This window comes from Garra rufa, chromosome 16 (genome assembly GCF_049309525.1).
Source record: "Garra rufa chromosome 16, GarRuf1.0, whole genome shotgun sequence".
Taxonomy (NCBI): domain Eukaryota; kingdom Metazoa; phylum Chordata; class Actinopteri; order Cypriniformes; family Cyprinidae; genus Garra; species Garra rufa.
The window spans coordinates 6,778,429-6,801,926 of NC_133376.1; the positions used below are offsets into that span (position 1 = coordinate 6,778,429).

General features: G+C 37.6%; 1 protein-coding gene across 2 annotated transcripts; it reads left to right on the forward strand.

Moving 5' to 3' along the window:
• The first annotated feature begins 753 nt into the window (after window positions 1-753).
• On the forward strand, window positions 754-19,475 carry reep2 (receptor accessory protein 2). Of its 2 annotated transcripts, none has more exons than XM_073820383.1 (8): window positions 754-925; window positions 2,799-2,871; window positions 4,959-5,035; window positions 5,290-5,410; window positions 5,602-5,715; window positions 8,871-9,018; window positions 12,564-12,730; window positions 16,442-19,475. In XM_073820383.1, the coding sequence occupies exons 1-8, from the start codon at window positions 894-896 to the stop codon at window positions 16,532-16,534; spliced, it is 825 nt and encodes a 274-aa protein (XP_073676484.1). In that variant the 5' UTR covers window positions 754-893; the 3' UTR covers window positions 16,535-19,475. The 2 variants fall into 2 exon arrangements, with proteins under 2 accessions (XP_073676484.1, XP_073676485.1); XM_073820384.1 differs by having other exon boundaries at window positions 16,445-19,475.
• Window positions 19,476-23,498: the final 4,023 nt, after the last annotated feature.

A 23,498-nucleotide genomic window follows, 5' to 3' on the forward strand; every position in this document is an offset into this window, starting at 1 on the left:
ATTTATTTATTTGCACCCAATAACACCCATTCAACATCTGCTTGCACATCAAAAAAGTATTATGTATCTGTGTACAAAAACACAACTGTGTAGCCTTTTGAGCTACCTGTATACCTTTTGAGCTACCCTGCTGAAAAAAGACCAGCCTTTGCTGGTTGGCTGGTCTTAGCTGGTTTAAGCTGGAGCTGATTTTAGCTGGTCTCCCAGCCTGGCCAGGCTGGAAAAGTGGACAAAACCCCTCTAAAAGCAGCCTACTGACCAGCTATGACCAGCTAAAACCAGTCAACCAGCCTAGGCTGGTTTTAGCTGTTTTTTTTTCACCAGGGGTAACATTGGGAAGTGTGTCTACTAGACTGCTAAAATGTAGTTTTGTTAACTTTTAAGAGTTACTAACTGTAGTTTCAGCTCTATAAAGCATTGCGCATTAGTTGCACATAAACCCAAAAGTTCACACAAATACAGCTTTAAAGGTCAGCAGGTCAAACATATTGTAGTGCAATATAAAAGGGCCCTAAGATAAATACTTACAAAATTTTGAAATCGTATGTCACAAACCTTCGAAAAGATACATTTGGTGCAAACTTCACAGAAGTAACAATATATATGTGCAACAGTACTGTTATGGACGCCATGTCAAATATTTGTCAGGGCAGCAATGAAGCAGAAATTAATGTTTTTTTTAATACCCGGAGCAGGTGTAAAGATGTCACTGTCCCTTTAAGAGACGCGGGCTGACTGAGCGCATATGCAGCGGCTCCCCGTCATCCTCACTGCTTCACTGAGACTCAGACACACAAGATCCGCTGGGATTCCTCCTGATATTCAGCATCCCGGTCGGAATGGAGATGTTGAATAGTCGACTAAAATAAGGAAAAGTCCTCGCAGAGATCAAGATGGTGTCGTGGATCATTTCGCGGATGGTGGTGTGAGTGTCTATGCGGCGGCGGGCGCGTGTGTGTGTGTGTGTGTTTGTGCTGTGTGTTGCTGCGGATACATGACGCTTTTCAACGGAAATAGAACATATTGCTTATTTTTAATTAAAATCATTTGATATAAACATTTAAAGGGATTTAAATTCATTCGGCTACTCCATAAAGGGTTAAAGTAATCATACAAAGCGATGACTTCATCCAGACGAGGGTTCACCGTCTGTGTTGCTTGTTGTGTGCATGATTTTCACCTAGAGCAAAATGCCCTGTGCATGATATTGTGACTTAATGTAGGCCTGTCAAACATCTCAACAGAGGATAAGAAATATAGAATAGTTGTTTGAAAACATATAGGCATGCCAGCTGTTGAGTGTGTGTGTGTATATAGCCTATTACACCCATCATATCCTCTTCCTATGCTGATGTCATCGTACTTAAAAATGATTTTTAAATCACAAAATGTGATCAGAGACTACTGAGATTTAATGAGAGTTTTCTGTGAGAAGGCCTAACCTTACCTGCCTATTTGATTTGTCCCTACTGGTAATGTTACATAATGTAAAGGAGGCCAATATGGTAGATATGACTCACACATTTATGTTTGGGTCTCAGATGGGCTCCTAGTGGGATTTACAGTTAGGTGACTTCGATTCGCATTGATTCCCCGACTCGGATTACTAACTTCCTGATTCATTGATTAGCTCAAACACTCAGGCCTTGCTCCAAAATGCATGTGCATTTCAAAGAATGCATGAGCAGAGCACAAATGGGAGAGGTTGAATTCGTCATTATGATTTTGGATCTAGGCCTTAGAAACAAGCATCAGGTATCATTATTGAGGTTTTGCTGAATCTCATGGAATGCTCTTTGCTGTGGCTTTAACTGTGGTGAGCAGATGCATTATGGGAGGCAGGCTAACAAATGGGACGGAGGGCATGTGGTCTGCCACGCGCCAGTTTGCCTCGCTGTCCTCGTGCTTCATTATGCATTAAACACGGTGCACAGTCTATATAAATGTGTGCATTTAATATAATGTTGAAGTGGAGATTTCTAGCTCAGTTTATGAAAAAAAACCTCATTTTGAGAAACTGGCCTTTAAACATGTAATGCAATTGAAATCTGTGCAAATAGATAAAGTGAAATACATTTTGGATGTTTTATTTCCTCCACTAGTCTCAAGCAATACTATTTGGAATGCCAAATGACCTAAAATCTCAAAAATGAGCAGTGCATGCAAAAACTTGTGTGATCAGGACGCACTCATGCAAGCTGTCTGCAGCGCATGCAGTGGGTAGGTGTGGTCATGTCCCGTATTCTGACATCCACTGGATCTGCCATTGCAGAACATTCAGCTTTTGTCACATCAGCACAAAACGGCATGTTTGTGTGTGTGGGAGCACGAGTGAACGAGAGCACGTGTCTGAGTGCATGCTGCACATGCAGGGCATCTGCGTCTAATCTGGTTTCTTTGTGTGCACATCCGTCTCGGTGCGCTTTGACTCCTTTTCATAAATGATTCACTTGTAATGACTCTCAGATTCAGAGTGTTTGCTTTCAGTAACGTCATCAGGCATGATTGTGTAGGGCTGGGATACGTTTTATGGGTTTGCTTTTCTCTGAAGTACAGGTCTGGCTATTTTGATCAGACACCACCAGTATATTAGATGTGTGAATCATAAACTGGATTAGAATGAACCGGAGATATCTATCCTATCATTAACACTTACTGTAAATAGGCAGGCTTTTAAGTGTTGTAATTGTTTGCTTTACCTTGAGGTAGTGGTGAAAGTGAAATTGTAGATGCTGAAGTAAGGTGGTAATGGTAAGATGAGCTTGTTGTGTGTAATAAGAGTTTTTTTCTCTCTGCAGCCTGGCCTTCGGGACCCTCTACCCAGCCTATTCCTCTTATAAGGCCGTGAAGACGAAAAACGTCAAGGAATATGTGAGTGTTTCGGTGTAGATTCAATTAGACTGATATTTGACTCTTTTGTAAAGTTGTAGTGAGCAGGATTTATTATATATGGGGCATCAAAAATTATTTATTAATACAGGGCACTTGCTCTTCATAATTAAGGTACAAAACAATGCTAAAATCTCATTAATAAAATAAATAAATAATAAAAAAAATGATTTGGTCCCCTGCTGATTTTGTACGTTTGCCCACTGACAACGAAATGATCAGTCTATAATTTTAATGGTAGGTTTATTTGAACAGTTAGAGACCGAATAACAACAAAAAAAAAATCCAGAAAAATGCATTTCAAAAAAGTTATAAATTGATTTGCATTTTAATGAGTGAATTAAGTATTTGACCCCTTTGCAAAAAATGACTTAGTACTTGGTGGCAAAACCCTTGTTGGCAATCACAGAGATCAGACGTTTCTTGTAGTTGGCCACCAGGTTTGCACACATCTCCGGAGGGATTTTGTCCCACTCCTCTTTGCAGATCCTCTCCAATTCATAGGCTGACGTTTGACCACTCAAACCTTCAGCTCCCTCCACAGATTTTCTGTGGGATTAAGGTCTGGACTTTAATGTGCTTCTTTTTGAGCCACTCCTTTGTTGCCTTGGCCATGTGTTTTGGCTCATTATCATGCTGGAATACCCATCCACGACCCATTTTCAATGCCCTGGCTGAGGGAAGTAGGTTCTCACCCAAGGTTTTCACCCCGTCCATCGTCCCATTGATGCGGTGCAGTTGTCCTGTCCCCTTAGCAGAAAAAGACCCCCAAAGCATAATGTTTCCACACCTCCATGTTTGACGCTGGGGATGGTGTTCTTGGGGTCATAGGCAGCATTCCTCCTCCTCCAAACACGGCGAGTTGAGTTGATGCCAAAGAGCTCGATTTTGGTCTCATCTGACCACAACACTTTCAGTTGTCCTCTGAATCATTCAGATGTTCATTGGCAAACTTCAGATGCGCCTGTACATGTTTTCTTGAGCAACTCCACAAGGTGAGATCTTGCATGGAGCCCCAGGCCGAGGGAGATTGACAGATATTTTGTTTCTTCCATTTGCGAATAATCACACCAACTGTTGACCAAGCTGCTTGGCGATGATCTTGTAGCCCATTCCAGCCTTGTGTAGGTCTACAATCTCGTCCTTGACATCCTTGGGCAGCTCTTTGGTCTTGGCCATGGTGGAGAGTTTGGAATCTGATTGATTGCTTCTGTGGACAGGTGTCTTTTTTTATACAGTTAACACATTGAGATTAAGAGCACTTCCTTTAAGAGAGTGGTTCTAATCTCAGTTTGTGACCTGTATCAAAAAGACACCTGAGAGAGCCAGAAATCTAGCTGATTGATAGGGGATCAAATACTTATTTCACTCATTAAAATGCAAATTGATTTATAATTTTTTTGAAATGCGTGTTTCTGGATTTTTTTGTTGTTGTTGTTGTTCTCTCTCACTGTTCAAATAAACCGTCCATTAAAATTATAGACTGATAATTTTTCTGTTGGTGGGCAAATGTACAAAATGGCAGGGGATCAAATAAAATAAACATTTATATTATATTATAATATAATATAATATATTTTTTTCTATATTATTTCCCGTATTTTTTTTTATTTTTAGAAACAATCTTTATCTTGGAGTCTCAGGTGACTGGCTGCTATGGAAACCACTACGGCAGTGGTTTGCTCCCTCAGACACCATTTTTAGCATCTCTCTCATCTGTATTACAAACAGCACCGCCTTCCATTCATTTAGAAATGCTTAGTAAAAAACACTTCAGACATTTAATAACCTTTTATTCCTCTGTTGTCTTGTGGAGCTGAATTTATAAATGCACAAGTAGTTTTAGATGACCATAGTGATGTCATATCCTAATTACCAAATTGGATATTAATCTTATTGGCAGCACGGATGAAGACACAACTGGCAGTGTAGTGCAGTGATGCTTTTTTTTCATAAGGCAGTGATGCATAAGACACAAGGCTATATTCAGCAAGAACATGTGAGCTGATGCCATGATGTCATGTACACACGTGCTTGAATCTAACATCTGTATGTGTTTCTATCCTCAGGTGAAATGGATGATGTACTGGATAGTGTTTGCAATATTTACAACAGCAGAGACGATCACAGATATGCTTCTCTCTTGGTCAGTCAAATGTTAATGGCGGGTTTTGACTATTTCACATATATTTATCACGCTATATACTGTACATTTGACTTTTCACACATTTGAGCATCATTCTGAAGACATATTTCTACTTTTTTAATTTAAAATAAGCTTTTTTTTCTTTTAAAAGTGATGTTGCAGTCTTCTTCATCCTCGTTATTTTTGTTAATGGTTATTAATTTAATATATCTTTGATTGGTTTATTTGTTAAATGTTGATCTCCAATTTTCCAGGTTTCCATTTTATTTTGAGCTGAAGATTGCCTTTGTTATCTGGCTGTTGTCCCCGTACACTAAGGGCTCCAGCGTGCTGTACCGCAAGTTTGTGCACCCCACGCTCTCTAATAAAGAAAAGGTACAAATACAACTGTCCTCATTGAATATAATCAATCCACTGTTAAAAAATAGTCTTAACTTTTGAAATGCTAGCATTTCTAAACCGGTTTGCAAAAATTGTTTTCGAACAGGTTTCTTGAACACTCCGCCAATTAGAGAGTTAAGGCAGAGTAATGGATTTGTGTTGCATGACATATGTGTGTGTTACAGGAAATTGATGAGTACATAACCCAGGCTAAAGACCGCAGTTATGAGACCATGATGCGGTTTGGAAAGAGAGGACTCAACATTGCAGCCACTGCAGCAGTCACAGCCGCCACAAAGGTGAAATCACTGAGTGTTAGATGATGTATGTGTTTTTGGGTCAGGGCTTAATGGGGACAGATGGTCCTGGGCCAGTGTGAGGATTTTTTTTCCTTTAATTTTTTTTTTTTTAATAATAAATAATTCACTCTTAAATTCAGTCAAAACAGTAAAATTGTGAAAAATATTACAATTTAAAATAACTGAATATATTTTTTTAAAATGTAATTTATTCCTGTGATTAAAGCTGAATTTTTTAGCATCATTACTCCAGTCTTCAATGTCACATGATCCTTCAGAAATCATTCTAATATGGTGATTTGATTCTCAAGAAACATTTCTGATTATTATCAGTTTTAAAAACAGTTTAATATTTTTGTGGAAACCATAATACATTTTCAGGATTATTTTGACAAATAGAAAGACATTTTTGTTCAACTTAATGTGTTTTTAATTATTAATTAATTATTAATAATTAATAGTTCTAAAGTGAAAGCAGATTTTTTTATATATATATATACACTACCAGTCAAAAGATTTTTTTTAAAGTCTCTTCTTGTTTGTGATCTAAAGTAAAGGAAAAACAGTGAAATTTTGAAATATTTTTACTATTTAAAATAACTGTTTTGTGGTTGAATATATTTTAAAACGTAATTTATTCCTCTGTTCAAAGATACATTTTCAGTGTCATTACTTCAGTCTTCAGTGTCACAAGATCCTTCAGAAATCGTTGTAATATGCTGATTTGCTGCTCAAGAAACATTTTGTTTTAATTATTATTATTATTATTATTATTATTATTATTATCAATATTTAAAACGGTTTAATTTTTTTCAAGATTCTTTGATGAATAGAAAAATCCAAAGAACAGCATTTATCTAAAATAAAAAGCTAATGTAACATTATACACTATCATTCAAAAGCTTGGAAAGAAATGATAGAAATTAATATTCTAATTTTATTTAGCAAAGATGCTTTAAATTGATCAAAAGGGATGATAAAGACATTTTATAATGTTACAAAAGATTTCTATTTCAGATAGAAAGTTCAGAAGAACAGCATTTATTCATCAGAGAAACCTGAAATTCTACTCGGCTGTTTTCAACATAATAAAAATGTTTTTTGATCAGCAAATCATATTAATAAAATAATTTCAGAAGGATCATGTGTCTGGAGTAATGATGCTAAAAAACACTGAAATCACAGGAGTAAATTACATTTTAAAATACAGTCATGGACAAAATTGTTGGCACCCTTGGTAAATATGGGCAAAGAAGGCTGTAAAAATAAATCTCCATTGTTTCTCCTTTAGCTCTTTTAGTCAAAAATTCAGCAAAATTCAAACATTTCATTAAACTTAAACAATTTAAAGTGAGGTGGAATATAACTTTATGAAAAAATGTTTTTCTCAAATACACCCTGGCCACAATTATTGGCACCCTTAGAAATTCTTATAAGTAAATTATCTCCTAAATATATTTCCATTGAAATTTCCAATTTCTTAGCACACCAAGGTGACTGGAAACATGATGTTGTCCAGTCATGACGTCTTGGTGCGCAGATGAATAAATATTAGTAACACAAAGCCCAAACCAACCTAATCATTCATCACAATGGGTAAAACCAAAGAATATACTTCTGATGTACAGCAAAAGATTGTTGATCTTTACACAATACAAAGTGGCTTTAAGAAAATACTTAAAACATTAAATATTCTCATTTCCAACATCAGGGAAATAATTAAGAAGTTTTAATGGACTGGAGATGTTAAAAATCTGCTTGAAACATGATGTGTGTCAATATTGTCTTAATGTGCAGCATAGAGAACAATTTAAGTGGCCAAATACTCTTCAAAGATCACAGATGGAAAATTGCAGAAATCAGTTGAATTTTAGTGTCAGAAAAAAAATATAAAAAATAAAGGAAAACTGCACCTCCATCACAACAAGTCATTTCAGACACTGTTCAAGAAACAAATCATCTGCTCTCATGCAAAAACAAACTCCACCACATTAATTTACCATACTGGAACTTCAGCCAGGACTGGCTTTTATTGCCATATGAAATGAGAATAATTTTTTTGGAGCTAGAACACATTGAAGGTTTTGTGCACACAGGGATAAAAAAGTGCCCCATGTCCACATTTAAATATATCACCAGATGTTCTTTTTTTGGACCTAATTTTACACCAAAGGTCCTAGACATCTTGTTCAGATACATGCCATCATGTTTTATATCAAATACCAACAGATAAAAGAGGTAAAACTGACTTGCTCAGTTAGAAATATTATAATGGGTCATGGTTAGATCTTCCATCTTCACATTGATTCAAAACAAACATCAAAATCAACACAAAAACTGGTCACTGAACACAAAATCAAGATTCTGCCATAACCATCCCAATTCTCTGACCTGAATCCTATGGAAAATGAGTGGGATAAACTGAAGAAGAGTGAGCACCAACATTTGAAGGATCTGGAGAAATTCTGTATGGAGGAATAGTCTAAAATCACTTGCCATATATTCTCAAACCTCATCAGGCATGAAGGGGAAAAAATCAGAGCTGTTTTTCATGCAAATGGAAGTTGCAGAAAGTTTTGAATACAAGGGTGCCAATAATTATGGCCAGGGTGTATTAGAGAAAACCATTTATTTCATAATATTATATTCCCCCCACTTAAATTTTTTTTATCTTTAATGAAATGTTTGAATTTTGCAGATTTTTTTGACTAAAGATCAACAGGAGAAACAATGCAGATTTATTTTTACAGCCTTCTTTGCCCATATTTACCAAGGGTGCCAACAATTTTGTCCATGACTGTATATTCAAATAGAAAACATATTTTACATAGTAAAACATTTTAAAGTTGTATTGTTTTGCTGGACTTTTGATCAAGTAAATGCAGGCTCGGTGAGCAGAAGAGACTTCTTTTAAAAAACATACTGTGCAAAAACTTTTGACTGGTAGTGTATATATTGTGTAAAGCGAAAGAAAAATATGTCCATTTATTATGCATAGTGTAGGGCTGGGTTCACTTTTCAGTACACATTTGTCTTTTATTGAAACTGTCCAAAGAACTTCATTGTCAAATGTACTAGTATGCTATGATTGTTATGTGCCTTGAATAAGATTATGCATTTGTAATATTTGAGTCTTTTGTGTTATTAAACTGCAGGGTCAGGGTGTGTTATCAGAGAAGCTGCGCAGTTTCAGCATGCAGGACCTGACTCTGATTCAGAACGAAGATGAGCTGCAGCTGGACGGAGCAGACGACACACACACCGCAGCCACTCTACCTCGGGCTAAAACAGTCACGCGCACAGGTAACATACGACTACCGTCCTAACAAAACCTGCACGCACAATCTAACTTTATAGGCCACGTTCAAACAGTCAGTGTTTACGAACAGGTGTGACTCCCTAAATCTAATCCTGTAAATACAGTTGCAGACAAGTGAGGATTGAAAAATAACCAAAGTTAAGTAACAGAAGTAAATCTGCTTCTTAAGGGGATAGTTCAGCTAAAAACAGCTGAAAAATTGATGTTTATCTGCTTACCCCCAGGACATCCAAGATGTAGGGGACTTTGTTTCTTCAATAGATCATAAACAAATATTTTTAACTCAAACCGTTGCAGTCTGTCAGTTATGTAATGGCAGTCAATGGGTTTGAGAGTCAAAAAAACATACACAGACAAAACCAAATTAAACCCTGCGGCTTGTGACGATACATTGAGGTCTTAACACAAGAAACAATCGGTGGATCAGAGGTAAAAAATGATATAAATACTGTTCAGTTTCTTGCACAGACCAATTGTTTTGTGTCTTAAGACCTCAATGTATCGTCACGAGCCGCAGGGTTTAATTTGGTTTTGTCTGTGTATTATTATTATTATTATTATTTTTTGACTCTCAAAGCCGTGGGTCCCATTGACTGCCATTATATGACTAACAGACTGCAACGGTTTGAGGTAAAAATCTTTGTATGTGTTCTACTGAAGAAACAAAGTCACCTACATCTTAGATGCCCTGGGGGTAAGCAGATAAACATCAAATTTTCATTTTTGGGTGAACTATTCCTTTGATACCTGTTACTGTAGTGACAGATAACTCTAGTTAATATGAGCTCATATTTATTACAGTCTGTCCTGTTCAAACACACACACACATGCAGGTCAGTGAGGTGTGTATGTGTTTGCTGACTCATTGAAAGCCGCTCTGCAGGCAGCCATTGTCTCGGCCTGTTTATAATGCTGATGCTGTGACCAGCATGTGATTCAGCTGCCTACTGGCTGAGAGAGAGGAGGGGTCAATCTGCTGGGGTTTGTTCATACGCAATTGCACAATGCTTTTCATTTGTTGGATGAGTTTCAGTGCTCTTTCAAGCAGTTGTGGACTATGCAGAGTTTGGCCTCTTTAAGTACCGTGACGTCATGAGACTTGCAAGTCGCTGAAGGTCTTGACCCCGTGTGAGGCTTTACAGCAAACATAAAGAAAGTCTGTGGTAGAATCATTAAGAGTTCCTCAGAGGTGATCATTTCAATAATGAGATGTGATTTTATTAGCCCTCAGAGCTCCTTCATTGAATTACAGAGCGTCAGAGATACATTGTGAATGGACAAGCAAAAGGCTCTTCTAAAGAAGTCTTTGTTTCCAAGGCTTTGAATGAGGTTTGGCAAGCTTTAAATGTCAGGGAGAGTCCGTTCACACCACAGTGCCAGAGAGCAAGTGATCACACTGGAAGACAAATTTTATGCTTGTATTTGATTTGGTGGATTCGTTTTATTTTATTCACATGAGCTCTTAAAGGAACAGTTCACCTAAAAATCAAAATTCTGTCATTAATTACTCAGCTTCATGTCGTTCCAAATCGGTAAGATCTTCGCTCATCTTTGGAAGACAAATTAAGATATTTTTGATGAAATCCAAGAACTTTCTGATCCTGCATAGACAGCAACAGGACTATCACATTTTGTTCTTTATCTGACACAATTGTTTTGTTTTCCAGTAAAAATGTATGTCCAATTTATTTTCACATATGTGACCCTAATAGGGGTGTGCGATATGACGATTTTTGATCGTGGACGATTAAAATGTCTCCACGATCTGCTTTTGAATAAATATCGTAGTATCGTGCTACAGTGTGCCTCCGTCTTAATATACTGTACATTCACTCACGGGACACTGCACTTATTCATATTCGCGATCACAAAAGTACATTATTTGAATGTGCTTCAAAGTCTTGCCGGTAAAATAACGCCATTTGGTCCGCGCGCTGTTCTGGCATGCGCTTCATGAGCGCGTAAACCTGAAGCACGTGCGCTAAAAGCCTGTCAAACAGCACCTGATTACTAAACTGAGCTATCTTTGGCGTTTAATTTGCTTATACTGTCAAAAACACGCAAGGATTACATATAAACACAGTCGGTTGTCTAAAGTGAAAGTAAACAGTTAAGAGAAAAACGGATGCGCGTCTGTATAGATGCGTGCAGCTCTGCGACAGAGCTAAACATGCTGTCGATCGTCATTAAAGGGACAGTACACCCAAAAATGTTGTCACTCACATGTCCTAAATCTCTATTAATTTTTTTTTTTTCTTGTGCTTAACACAAAAGAAGATATTTTGAAGAATGTGGGTAACAGTAGCTGGTCCCCACTGACTTAAAATAAATAAATAAAATATATGGAAGTAACTGGGGACCCAGCAACTGTTTGGTTACCCACATTATTCAAAATAAGTTTTATGTTCAGCATGTTTTATGCTTAAAAAATGCGAGAGTGAGTAAATGATGACAGAATTGTCATTTTTGGGTGATGATACACTAATAAAACAAAACACAAAGGAAAATCACTCACTGCTCTTGACTGAAGAACTTCAATACAGTTGCTTTAAATGTTGCTTCTATGTATAATTTATGTATATAATGTATATAGTGTTTTATTTTTATATTTGTTAATTAAATTTCTTGAATGCTACTGATAAATACATGGACTGTACCTGAAAATTAAAGCACTGTTTGTTTTATTTGTATAGTATGTGTATTTGTAACATGTAGCTTATCTTTGTTCTTATTTTTTAAAAACAAAGAAAATAATGACAAAGATTTTTTGTCTTCGCCCACTTTGGCTTAAATATCTGCCATTCTTTTTATTTTATATTTTGTTACCTTGTAAGGTTTTGGTTTTAAAATAGAAAAATTAATTTGGCTGTACTACTCAGACAACTTGTAAAAAAGTAAAACCAACATGACAAAGAATCGTGATAAAATCGTGAATCGTGATATTTCTTGAAAAAATCGTGATATGATATTTTTACCATATCGCCCACCCCTAGACCCTAAACCACAAAACCAGTCATAAGGGTCAATTTTTTTTTAAGCTGAATAAATAAGCTTTCCATTGATGTATGGCCCGAAATAAAACTATTAGGATCTGAAGGTGCCTTTAAAGTTGTCCAAATGAAGATCTTAGCAATGCATATTACTAATCAAAAATTAAGTTAATATATTTACGGTAGGAAATTTACAAAATATCTTCATGGAACAGGATCTTTACTGAGTACCCTAATGATTTTTGGCATAAAAGAAAAATGAATTATTTTGACGCATACAATGTATTTTTGCCTATTGCTATAAATATACCCGTGCTACTTAGGATGGTGGCCCCAGATCTAAATTGAAACTGTCAGAATAAATAATAACAAAGAAAAAAATCTGACATTCATCTGTGGTGAGAATGTAGCTTGAGAGACCTACTCAAAATTTGGCTATCCAAGTAATTTAACTTAAACTAAATGAATCCAGTAAAGCACATGCTGCAGAGTAGAAAGTAATATGATGTCTAAACTGTGTCCATCTTTATTTTCTTCAGTTCGTGCCACACCCATACCGGCTGACACTGAAACGCAGCACAGCTCTCGCTCTGATGACCAGTCAGATAGCAGGACGGAGCATTCAGATGAAGATGCCGCAGATAAGGCCCCCAAACGCACCGTAAGCACCAGAGCAGTCAAGAAACCAGCTGCTGCCAAGACAGAGGTACACAGTTCATTTGCTGTTTATTTCCCCCACCTTCTTTTTTTATTGGACTCATGGACACACTAATTATGCAAGAATGATATATTCAGATTTTAATGGGGAAGTATGAGAAAATAGACTGTATTATTTAAAGCACTTGGTTTTGTTTGTGACACTTGGGATTGTTTAGGATTTGTCTGGAAGATGCAGTATTCAAGAAAGCAAAAATGTTTTTAACTAGAACATCATCCATTATTTGCTAGGGATGGGACGATAAATCGATTTTCTTTGGTCGATTCTAAGATCTTCAGAATGCATCGCGTTTCTCTTTGGAATCGATTCTGAGTTTTGATTTTAACAGCAGATGGCGCTCTAATCTAGTTTTTATTCGCACACTTAAAGGGGTCATTGGATTCCCATTTTCCACGAGTTCATATGATTCTTTAGGGCCTTAATGAAAAGTCTATAATATACTTATAAAATTCTCAATAGTAGTGTAAAAAAACACCCTTTTACCTTGTCGAAATCAGTTCTGCAAAAACTCAACTCATTTTATTGCATGGTCCCTTTAAATGCAAATGAGCTTTGCTCGCCCCGCCCCTCTCTGCCTGGGATGATGAGCCTTAATGTTTACTTTAGCCGCATTTAGTGGTGAAACTTGCCAACAAGTACATTATTAAGAAAGGCCATTTGCAAAGATGCATAAAAACCCTTATACTCACTTCTGCTGTGGGTGAAGCTGCATCAGGAACAATTCGCACAAACATAGACTCATATGTAGATCGAGATCGGCGCTTTCCCTTTCAAAAACGAAAGTAACGTTATTCTCTGCATCTTCAGCGGCTCATATGTCGGGAGTAAATGACTGCTATGTTCATTATTACATCCAACAACAGAACACCTCAATCACTTAATCTGAGACGTTCTTGTCTTCCTCTGCACCCGAGTCACACAATGACGATCGGAGTTGGACTGTTTCAGCTCGGTCAGGGCGGGTCTAAGGTAAGGCGCTCATGTCAATCAACTATCGTGGGAGCGTCCTCTGTCGGTGTGCCGTCACAACGACAAGAAGCTTAGAATGACCTGATTTTTAAAAAGAAGATATTACTTTTAAAGATTAAAAAAATACCTCTGGGTGGATTTGTATCATTGTAGGGTGGTTGTGTATACAAACTGCCAACACACATTAATGTTCAAACACCATGTAAAAGTTAGCTTTGCATCCGATGACCCCTTTAAACACTCACTAAGAAGAGTGCTGAAGAGCACTTGTTCGCTTCAACCTTTTCGAATTGTATGAATGGTTATTTTAGGTTCAAGTGTGCGTAAGGATTTGGAAACAAGCAGAGCACGGCTGTTTCTAAAGTTTCTGAATAGTTTTTAGAAAGAATCGATGTTCAGCGTTGCAATGATTTATCGTCCCATCCCTATTATTTGCTTGTACTTTTACCTTCTATCTCTTGCTTTCCTAGGGATTTTATATATTCCGCTATAAGCCCTTTAAGTTAATGTGGAGAATTCTAAAATAAACTGCTGAAATGAGATGGAGTAAAATATTGCATTGATGTTTTGTTTTATTAAAGGGTTAGTTAAAATTAAAATTCTATCATTGATTACTCACTCTCATATCGTTCCAAACCTGTAAGACCTTTCATCTTCGGAACACAAATGAAGAGATTTATGAAATCCGAGAGCTCTTTCACCCTGCATAGACAGCAAGGGTCCTACCAAGGTCAAAGCATGGAAACACAGTAAGGACATTGATAAAATAGTCCTCAGTGGTTCAATCGTAATTTTACAAAGCTACAAGAATACTTCTTGTGCACAAAGAAAACAAAAATAACAACTTTATTCAACAATTCTTCTCTTTTACGGCACCCTAGCGCCATTATGGAGAGTATCGTTCTTTGGGCACAAAAAGTATTCTCATGACTTTGTAAAATTACAGTTGATGTCACATGGACTACTTTAACGATGTCCTTACTGCATTTCTGTGCCTTGGTAGGACCCTTGCTGTCTATGGAAGGTCAGAGAGCTTTTGGATTTCATCAAAAATACCTTGTGTTCTTAAGATGAACAAAGGTCTTACAGGTTTGGAACAACTTGAGGGTAAGTAATTAATGGCAGAATTTTCATTTTTGGTTGAACTATCTTTTTAACTTATTTTGTCACTAGTAGTTGTAATGTGCTTACCAGTCTTAATGCAAGCGAATCAACAACTCTCTTAAGAGTTCTCTGAAACACAATGCATTCAGAAAGCATTCAGACCCCTAATTACATCAAATTTTATGTTTTTTTTTTTGTTTTGTTTTTTTGAAAATAACCGATCGTTTTGCTAGATAAGACCCTTCTTTCCTCGGCTGTGCGTTTAGAGCCATTTGAAGCTGCCTTTAAGGAGAACTTTGTCCAGTCACAGGGCATTCAATCAAACATCCAATCAATGTAATCCAATCTCTGGAGAGACCTGAAAATGGCTGTCCACAGATGGTCTCCATTCAACGTAATAGAGCTTGAGATGTGCAAAGCCTCTTGCATATTACCAACAAGAGTTGATACTATAATCGCTGCCAAAGGTGCTTCATCTAAGCACTAAAGTTAAAGTTCTGGCAACTTATGCCAATGTGGTTTTGCTTTGTCATTTTGTCATTATGGAGTGTAGATACTAATAGAAAAATACTAATTTAAAGCAATTTAACATAAAGGTCCAGTCGCATTTGCCATTGTTCTTTCTTTCTTCAGTCGTAAAGATTCGTAAGGATTTCTCTCCATACAATGGATATGTATGGTGCCCCCAAGTTTGTACTTCCAAAATGCTGTTTAAACGCAGCTTCAAAGGAGTCTAAACGATCCCAGCCGAGGAAGAAGGGTCTTATCTAGCAAAACGATCAGTTATTTTCGAAACGATTGACAATTTATATACTTTTTAACCTCAAATGCTCGTCTTGTCTAGTCATGCTTAGTCTGTGTAATCTGGGTCAATACAGTTAGGGTATGTTGAAAAACTCCCATCACGTCTTCGTCTTCAACGTCCTACAATGCTGTTTTACCTTTTTTTGTAAAGGGAATTTGGTCTTTGTATGTTCACTTTGTAAACACTGGGTCGGTACATCTGCAGCAATGTAGGACAATTCTGAAGTTGGAAAAGAAAACAAGATGGGAGTTTTTCGACATGGCCTAACTTTATTGACCCGAGCATTTGAGGTTGAACAGTTGTCAATTTGTTTTGAAAATAACCGATCGTTTCACTAAATAAGACCCTTCTTCCATGGCTGGGATCATTTAGAGCCCTTTTAAACTGCATTTTGGAAGTTCAAACTTGGGGGCACCAATCCTGAAATGTTTTCCTCAAAAAACACAATTTCTTTACGACTGAAGAAAGAAAGACATGAACATCTTGGATGACAAGGGGGTGAGTACATTATCTGTAAATTTTTGGTCTAAAAGTGAACTAATCCTTTAAGGCTTAAGGCTGCAACACAAAACGAAAGGGTCTGAAAACTTTCTGAATACACTTCAGTCTGTTACATCATCCCACATGAATGTAAACCAGAATGAGATATTCCTGTTTATTTTCTGTATACACATTTTTCCATGCCTTCGAGTGTGTGCTGTCATGAGCACATGCCTTCACTTTGAGAAGGTCTTGTTACAACCATAAAAGGTATTAATACTCTTTTCTTTTTCTCTCTCTATTTTTTTTCTCTTGCCACCATTTCCTGCTGTCATCCCCAGCAGACCACCAAGACAGTGAAGAAACCGCCAAAGAAGAAAACAACCACCACCACCACCACCACCACGGCCAACAACAATGCTGAATCACCATGAGTCACATTACGTTTATCTATCTCTGGACAACACACACATTCACCTGCTTTCCCATACTAACATTAGTGCTCTTCGCTTTTACAAATACATTCTTACAACTGCAGATACACATGTAAGATGCATCGCCTGAGGCTGTTTTTATCTAGTAGGTTTAATGCGGTGAAGAAGTTAAGATGTACATTCATTTTCTGTTATCATTCCTGTAGGCCTTAATATTAGAGGGCATCTCTGTGAAGCATGAGATCAGAAAGCAGTGCCTGCACATGAACATGCATCAACACGTCTAAGCATAACTGTCTCTGATAACCACAGAATCCCTCTCAGAGCTTCACGTTTTCCATAATAGAGGCCAATTCCACTTTTTTTTTTTTAGCATGTAGGACACACACTATGGGACGAGCAAGAATCGGGAACAGAAAAATCAGCCTATTAAATGAATAGTACAGCGTCTGTAGAGAGTTCTGGAGTCGCCCAAAGCACTTCTGTTCTCATTCCGGGTCACAAAACATCCCGTGCCCGGGATTTGTTGTGAATATTCATGATCAAAGAGGTCAGATGTCTACTGGAAGCTGCAGGCACTCAAACGCTCTTGCCGTTAATGGCGCTTTTGTTGGCTGGGGCTGGAGGCGTTCAGCGCACATGAGCTGTCCCTTGTGCTAATTTTACATTCGTGTAGCGTACTGTTACACATTTTGAACATTATGAGACATTTATCCAAGCGCTAGATGAGATAGCAGGTGTCATCTGGTGTTTTGGTAGGGCGCAAGATGAAAACAGAATCACATGTTGGCTAGTTAAAAGACAAGATTTGTCTGTCTTGAGTAATCGGTTTCTGAAGACTTTTGGTTTGAAGGACAGGCTTTGTGTTGTTGTGGCTTGCTTAGCGAACTCAAATATTTCATATCGGCTTGTATTAAAGGGATAGTTCACCCAAAAATTAAAATGCGATATTTATCTGCTTGCCCCCAGAGCATCCAAGATGTAGATGACTTTGTTTCTTCAGTAGAACACAAAGGAAGATTTTTAACTCAAACCGTTGCAGTCTGTCAGTCCTATAATGGCAGTCAATGGGCACCAAATCTTTGAGAGTCAAAAAAACATACACAGACAAAACCAATTAAAACCCTGCGGCTCGTGACGATACATTGAGGTCTTAAGACACAAAATGATCGAAATGTGCAAGAAATTTAACCGTATTTATATCATTATTTACCTCTGATCCATCGCAACGTTCAACTGTATTGAGCGGGTTCACAACTGCCGGACGTTGCGTAGATCAGAGGTTAATAAATATATAAATACTGTTCAGTTTCTGGAACAGACTGATCGTTTTGTGTCTTAACATCTCAATGTATTGTCACAAGCCGCAGGGTTTAATTTGGTTTTGTCTGTGTATGTTTTTTTGACTCTCAAAGATTTGGTGCCCATTGACTGCCATTGTATTCTGACAGACTGCAATGGTTTGAGTTAAAAATCTTTGTTTGTGTTCTGCTGAAGAAACAGTCACCTACATCTTGGATGCCCTGGGGGTAAGCAGATAAACATTACATTTTCATTTTTGGGTTACCTATCCTTTTAAAGTACTGAACAGACTCAGTTGGCAGGGCGCAACGCAAAGCATAGCATCTGCTGAGAGTTGGCAAATGATTCATAGTGGTGAAATGGTCAACCCTCATTGTTGAAAATCATCTTAAAAGGTGCTTTTAGAAAATATGCTGGCTTAAAACTCTCTGGTTCTTTTAAAAAAAAAGTCATCTTTCTTTTCTAAATTGGATCCAAGTTCATTTGAAACTGCATGTAGCCCGTAATCCAGATGTGGGCAGTTGTGTTTCCCAGCACAGCTGTTCAGAATTGAAGGATCTTAACTTCACTTGCAGTTTGAAGGACTGTTTGCATTGCAACATGCAATACCACTGAGAGCTGGTAGGGGGCGCTAGTGTATAGGAAAAGAGCACAGTGCTCTTTTGAATTATAATGTATTGAAATCATTTGTTAATTAGCTGAAATATGACCTGAAACGTGTTCATTTGTATAATAATATTGACTGTACAAAATGTCTGCCTTACTCTGATAGGCTTTTAAGTTTTTTTCTTTTTTGAGGTTTACATTTATTTGTCACTTTACTAGGGTAAGATGTACAGAAACGTTTTTTTTTTTGTTTTTTGTAAAAAGTGCTGTTTGTTTTGTGCATATTCGTGTGGTGTTTTAATTAACTTCTCTTTGCCTTTTTTTGTATAAATGTGAGACATGCTATTTGGTCTGAGGAAGAAAAGGGGACGGTTGCGTGTGAGAAGGATTGATGATAATTTTACAGTTCATTTTAACATATGCCAGTCAATTAGTACAGTAGTTATTAGCAGAGATGTTTCTGTAGAAACACTCGGTTTAGAAATAACATGCGCTGATGCAGTCGTCATGACACATCGTCATCTTTAATTCTTGGCAACTTGACATTTTCTGTGTCTCTTGAGTAATTCCGTTTTTAAAAAGAATCTTTATTTGAGAGTTTTTTTCCTTTTAATTAAATGCTGGTGTGGTTGATATTCACCAACCCACACAAAGATGACAAGTCAGTCTCACTTCTCATTCTTTCTTTGTTCCATACTGTTTTTCGCTTCTTTTCCCCCTTTGTTCTGTTTCTTATTTGCATAACTAAAAATGACAATAACTTTGTTTTTGTTTTTATTCGCCAAAGCCCACACTGAGTGAGACGTGACAATTTGAACATATTTTTCTTTTGTATTTTCTGTCATGTGTTGGAAATTGCTATTATTGCATATACAGATTTGAGCTGTGAGAGGATAGTCAACATTAATATATTGTTTGTGCCAATTCTCAATGCTCTTAATATATTAAAAGAATGAAAAAGAACGAGATTGCTGCTAAGTGTGTACTAACTGACCTTGAATTATTATTCAATAAAATGCAATTACATCCCTGATGGATTATTCATTTAATTGTCATTAAGTGCCTAGTTTTAACTACTTTTGATTTCTTTTTCTTCCTTCTTTTTTTTAAATGTGAAATGTACTAGGCCAGGGGTTTTCAAACCTGTCCTGGAGCCTCCTCTGCCCTGCACATTTTGCTTGTCTCTCTCATCTAATACACCTGATTCAAATCATCAGCTCATTAGTAGAGACTGCAAGACCTGAATTGGGTGTGCCTAATAAGGGAGACATACAAAATGTGCAGGGCAGGGGAGGCTCCAGGACAGGTTTGAAAACCCCTGTACTAGGCAATTGTATCTGGCAAACCTCCAGCAGAGCTCTAGTCTGTATTTATTTACTCCATGGTTTTGAGGGACATCATAAAGAGGTTTCATTTTGCTTCTTATGTCTGCTTATAAAGTTATAGAATACACACATCCCCTTTGTACAAGAGTAATAACTGTTCCACCTTTAGTTGTATTGACAGCAACCATAATTCAATATCCTACTTTAGTTTTTCACTGGAGGACAAAGAACTCCTCTTTCTCTTTTGCTTTAGTTTAAGAGTTCTAAATTCTCAATCTTAAACAGCTTCGGAATTTAAATGTTTATATTTATGTAAGATATAACCTATTTGGATTTAGGTTTTGCTTCAATGATGCATCTATATTAATGAGGGAAATAAATGGAAACATTTGCTAATTTAATTGTAAAATAGAAAAATACACAAATACAATAGATGTAGGGCTGCAACGATTAATGGAACGATGTTGTGAGGCGCGTTTAGTCAATGAAGCCGGTACTTTGGTTGGTAGTCCATCACGTGCGTTCAGCTGGAGCGGCAGTTAATACACACAGCCTTAAAGGTGCAATGTGTAATATTTAAGATGATCTCTAGATAGAAATGCAATATAGTATACATAACTATGTTTTCAGGGGTGTATAAAGACCTTACTTGATGAACCATTATGTTTTTATTACCTTAGAATTATCAGTTTATACCTACATAACACCGCGGGTCCCCTCACATGGAAGTTGCCGTATTGTTTCTACAGTAGCCCTAAACGGACAAACTGCTCTACAGATCACGTTTCATCACTGTTCTAGCGGAAAAACACAGACACAATGATGAACAAGTAACTGTAACATTCACAATGACATCGTTTTATTGAACTGTTAAGTAAATACAATTCCTTAATTTACGTTTTAAAAGAAACCTCATTACTCTTTGCTGTCTAAAACGACGACATCTTAATCCCGTGTGGGCCACCGTAGCTTCTGTAAAGGGAGGGGTGAGCGGTGAACGGGAGCCGTTGGTTGCAATTCACAACCTCACCACTAGATGCCGCAAAAATCTACACACTGCACCTTTAAATCACTGACAAGCCACGCCAAATCGCGCTGAAAATCGAATTCGAATGTATTTTAAGAATGTATAAATGATTTAATATCATGCTTACTGATATATACTGTATGTTAGTGAGGACACCCCTCACATTTCAGCAACCATTTTATTATATCTTCTCAATGGACAATACTATAGAAATGAAACTTGGATATATTTTAAAATAGTCAGTGTGCAGCTTGTATAGCAGTATAGATTGATTATCCCCTGAAAATTACTCAACATACAGCCATTATTGTCAAAATAGCTGGCAACAAAAGTGAGTACACCTTAAGTGAACTTGTCCGAAGTGTCAACATATTGTTATCTGGGTATGGAATTGACCAGAGCTGCTCAGGTTGTTGCTGGGATCCTCTTCCACTCCTCACGAAGCTGCTGGACGCTAGATACATGGTGCTTCTCCACCTTATGCTTGAGGATGCTCCACAGGTGCTTAATAGGGTTCAGGTCTGGAGACATACTTGGCCACCCCATCACCTTCACCTTCAGCTTCCTCAGCAAGGCAGTTGTCATCTTGGTGGTGTGTTTGGGATCGTTATCATGTTGGAAAACTGCCATTCTGCCTAGTTTATGGAGGGAAGGCATCATGTTCTGCTTCAGAATGTCCAGTACATAATGGAACCCATGTTTCCCTCAATGAACTGCAGCTCCCCAGTACCAGCAGCACTCATGCAGCCCCAGACCATGATGCTACCACCACCATGCTTAACTGTAGGTAAGACACAATTTTCTTAGTACTCCTCACCAGGACATGCTGGACACCATCTGAGCCAAACAAGTTTATCTTATAATCAGACCACAGGACATGGTTCCAGTAATTTATGCTCTTGGACATGTTGTCTTCAGCAAACTGTTTGCAGGCTTTCTTGTGAGACGATGCCTATGCAAACCGACTTGTGGTCTGAGCACTGACAAGCTGACCTTCTACTTCTGCAACCTTTAAAGCAATGCTGGCAGCACTCATGCATCTGTTTTTTGAAGCCAGGTTCTGCATCTGACGCACAGAACAAGTGCTCAAATTCGTTGATCGACCCTTGAAAGCCCTGTTCCGAATGGAACCCATCTTTAAAAACCTCTGTATGACCCTGACCACTGTAGTGTAACTCGGTTTCAGGGTGTTACTGAACCTCTAATATCCTTGGCCATCTTTGGTGCCAGGTGACGTCACCCATGCACAGTCGTTTGCATAAACACTGCCTCCAGTTCAACACATCGACAAATAGTCTTCTTCTCACAATAGGCACACAGCCATTCATTCACTTGATTAAGCTGAATGAGTGTCGCGTCACTGTGGTCAAAAGCAAATAGTAATTACAGTCACTGCCGCTATCTTGTCTACATTTACACTATACAGATGCGCATTCATTTTCTGACAAAGTTTATGCACTTGAGTCTGTCGTCAACAGGATAAGGCAGTGGAAAAAAGTTCGCTTTGACATGTTTGGTTTAAACAGCTCGTTTTGTCTTTGTACAGATATCAGAAGGATCCCAGAATTAGAAATATGTGGATAGTTTATTTTTAATGCCATCCTGGATGGTGTTTGAGGATTGGTCTGAGGATTTTGTTTTGTAAACGAGGCACAGTGTCATGGAGAGTTCACAAAGAAACCTTTGTTGAAAGATGAAGCAGTACTAGATCTGATTGCAGCTGCATCACAAACGGTAAGTAAATTATTTCATAATGCTTTGTCTGGAAATTACTGGTTTCTTTTCTTTTTTTAATCATTTTGTCAAAACACTCACATGCAGGGTGGGGGCGGGGCACTGATACTTTTTCCTATGTAATGACGTTAGCCAATCATATCATTGGCCGAATATTGAGAAGCCTTGAAGGATGAGGGTTGAAAACAACCTTTTTTTCCACATATTTGTTTTTTTGTGTGTGTGCAAAAAACTTTATTAACGTTGTAAGTAAACCTCAATGAACATTAAAATAATCAAAAATATATTTTGTCATGACCCCTTTAAAAATATATGTAAACTAAGTACTAAAGCCCACAAAACTCCAAACCTGTTAGCTCTGAGGTCCTTTGTATGCTAGCCCTGCTATAAAAAAAAGCTAAAACCAGCCTAGGCTGGTTGGCTGGTTTTAGCTAGTCATAGCTGGTCAGCAGGCTGGTTTTAGAGGGGTTATGGCCACTTTCCCAGTGTGGCCAGGCTGGTCAGGCTGGGAGACCAGCTAAAACCAGCTACTTCCAGCTTAAACCAGCTAAGACCAGCCAACCAGCCTAGGCTAGTTTTGGCAGGTTTTTTTTCAGCAGGGAGTGTACTCTTAAAAGTTAACAAAACTACATTTCAGCAGTCTAGCAGACACACTTTACAATTGTACTGTTTTCCAGAAGACAATTGGTTGACCTTGGTTTCGCACAGTGAACATTTTAAGGGCCTTTGCAATTCTGGCGAAATGCCAAGTTCTTAAAGACATTTTAAAACACTAAAGGTTTTTGTGAAATATTGGTAATGTGTAAATCTGTAATTATCTAATGACAGTAGGCTATTTATGCATTGACAATTACCTTCAAATACTAAATGTGCTGTGGAGCGGTGTAATGTTGCTATGGCTACAGTACCTCCTTAGACGAACCTGACTGTCTATTTAGCTCACTTTAACTTGAAACGCTGTTGAAAAGAG

Bases quoted from the DNA above. Each gene is read 5' to 3' on its own strand.
- reep2 (XM_073820383.1), top strand. From the start codon at position 894: ATGGTGTCGTGGATCATTTCGCGGATGGTGGT. The intron at 2,872-4,958 runs GTGAGTGTTTCG...TTCTATCCTCAG, and splicing joins CGAAAAACGTCAAGGAATAT to GTGAAATGGATGATGTACTG. The intron at 5,411-5,601 runs GTACAAATACAA...TGTGTGTTACAG, and splicing joins CGCTCTCTAATAAAGAAAAG to GAAATTGATGAGTACATAAC.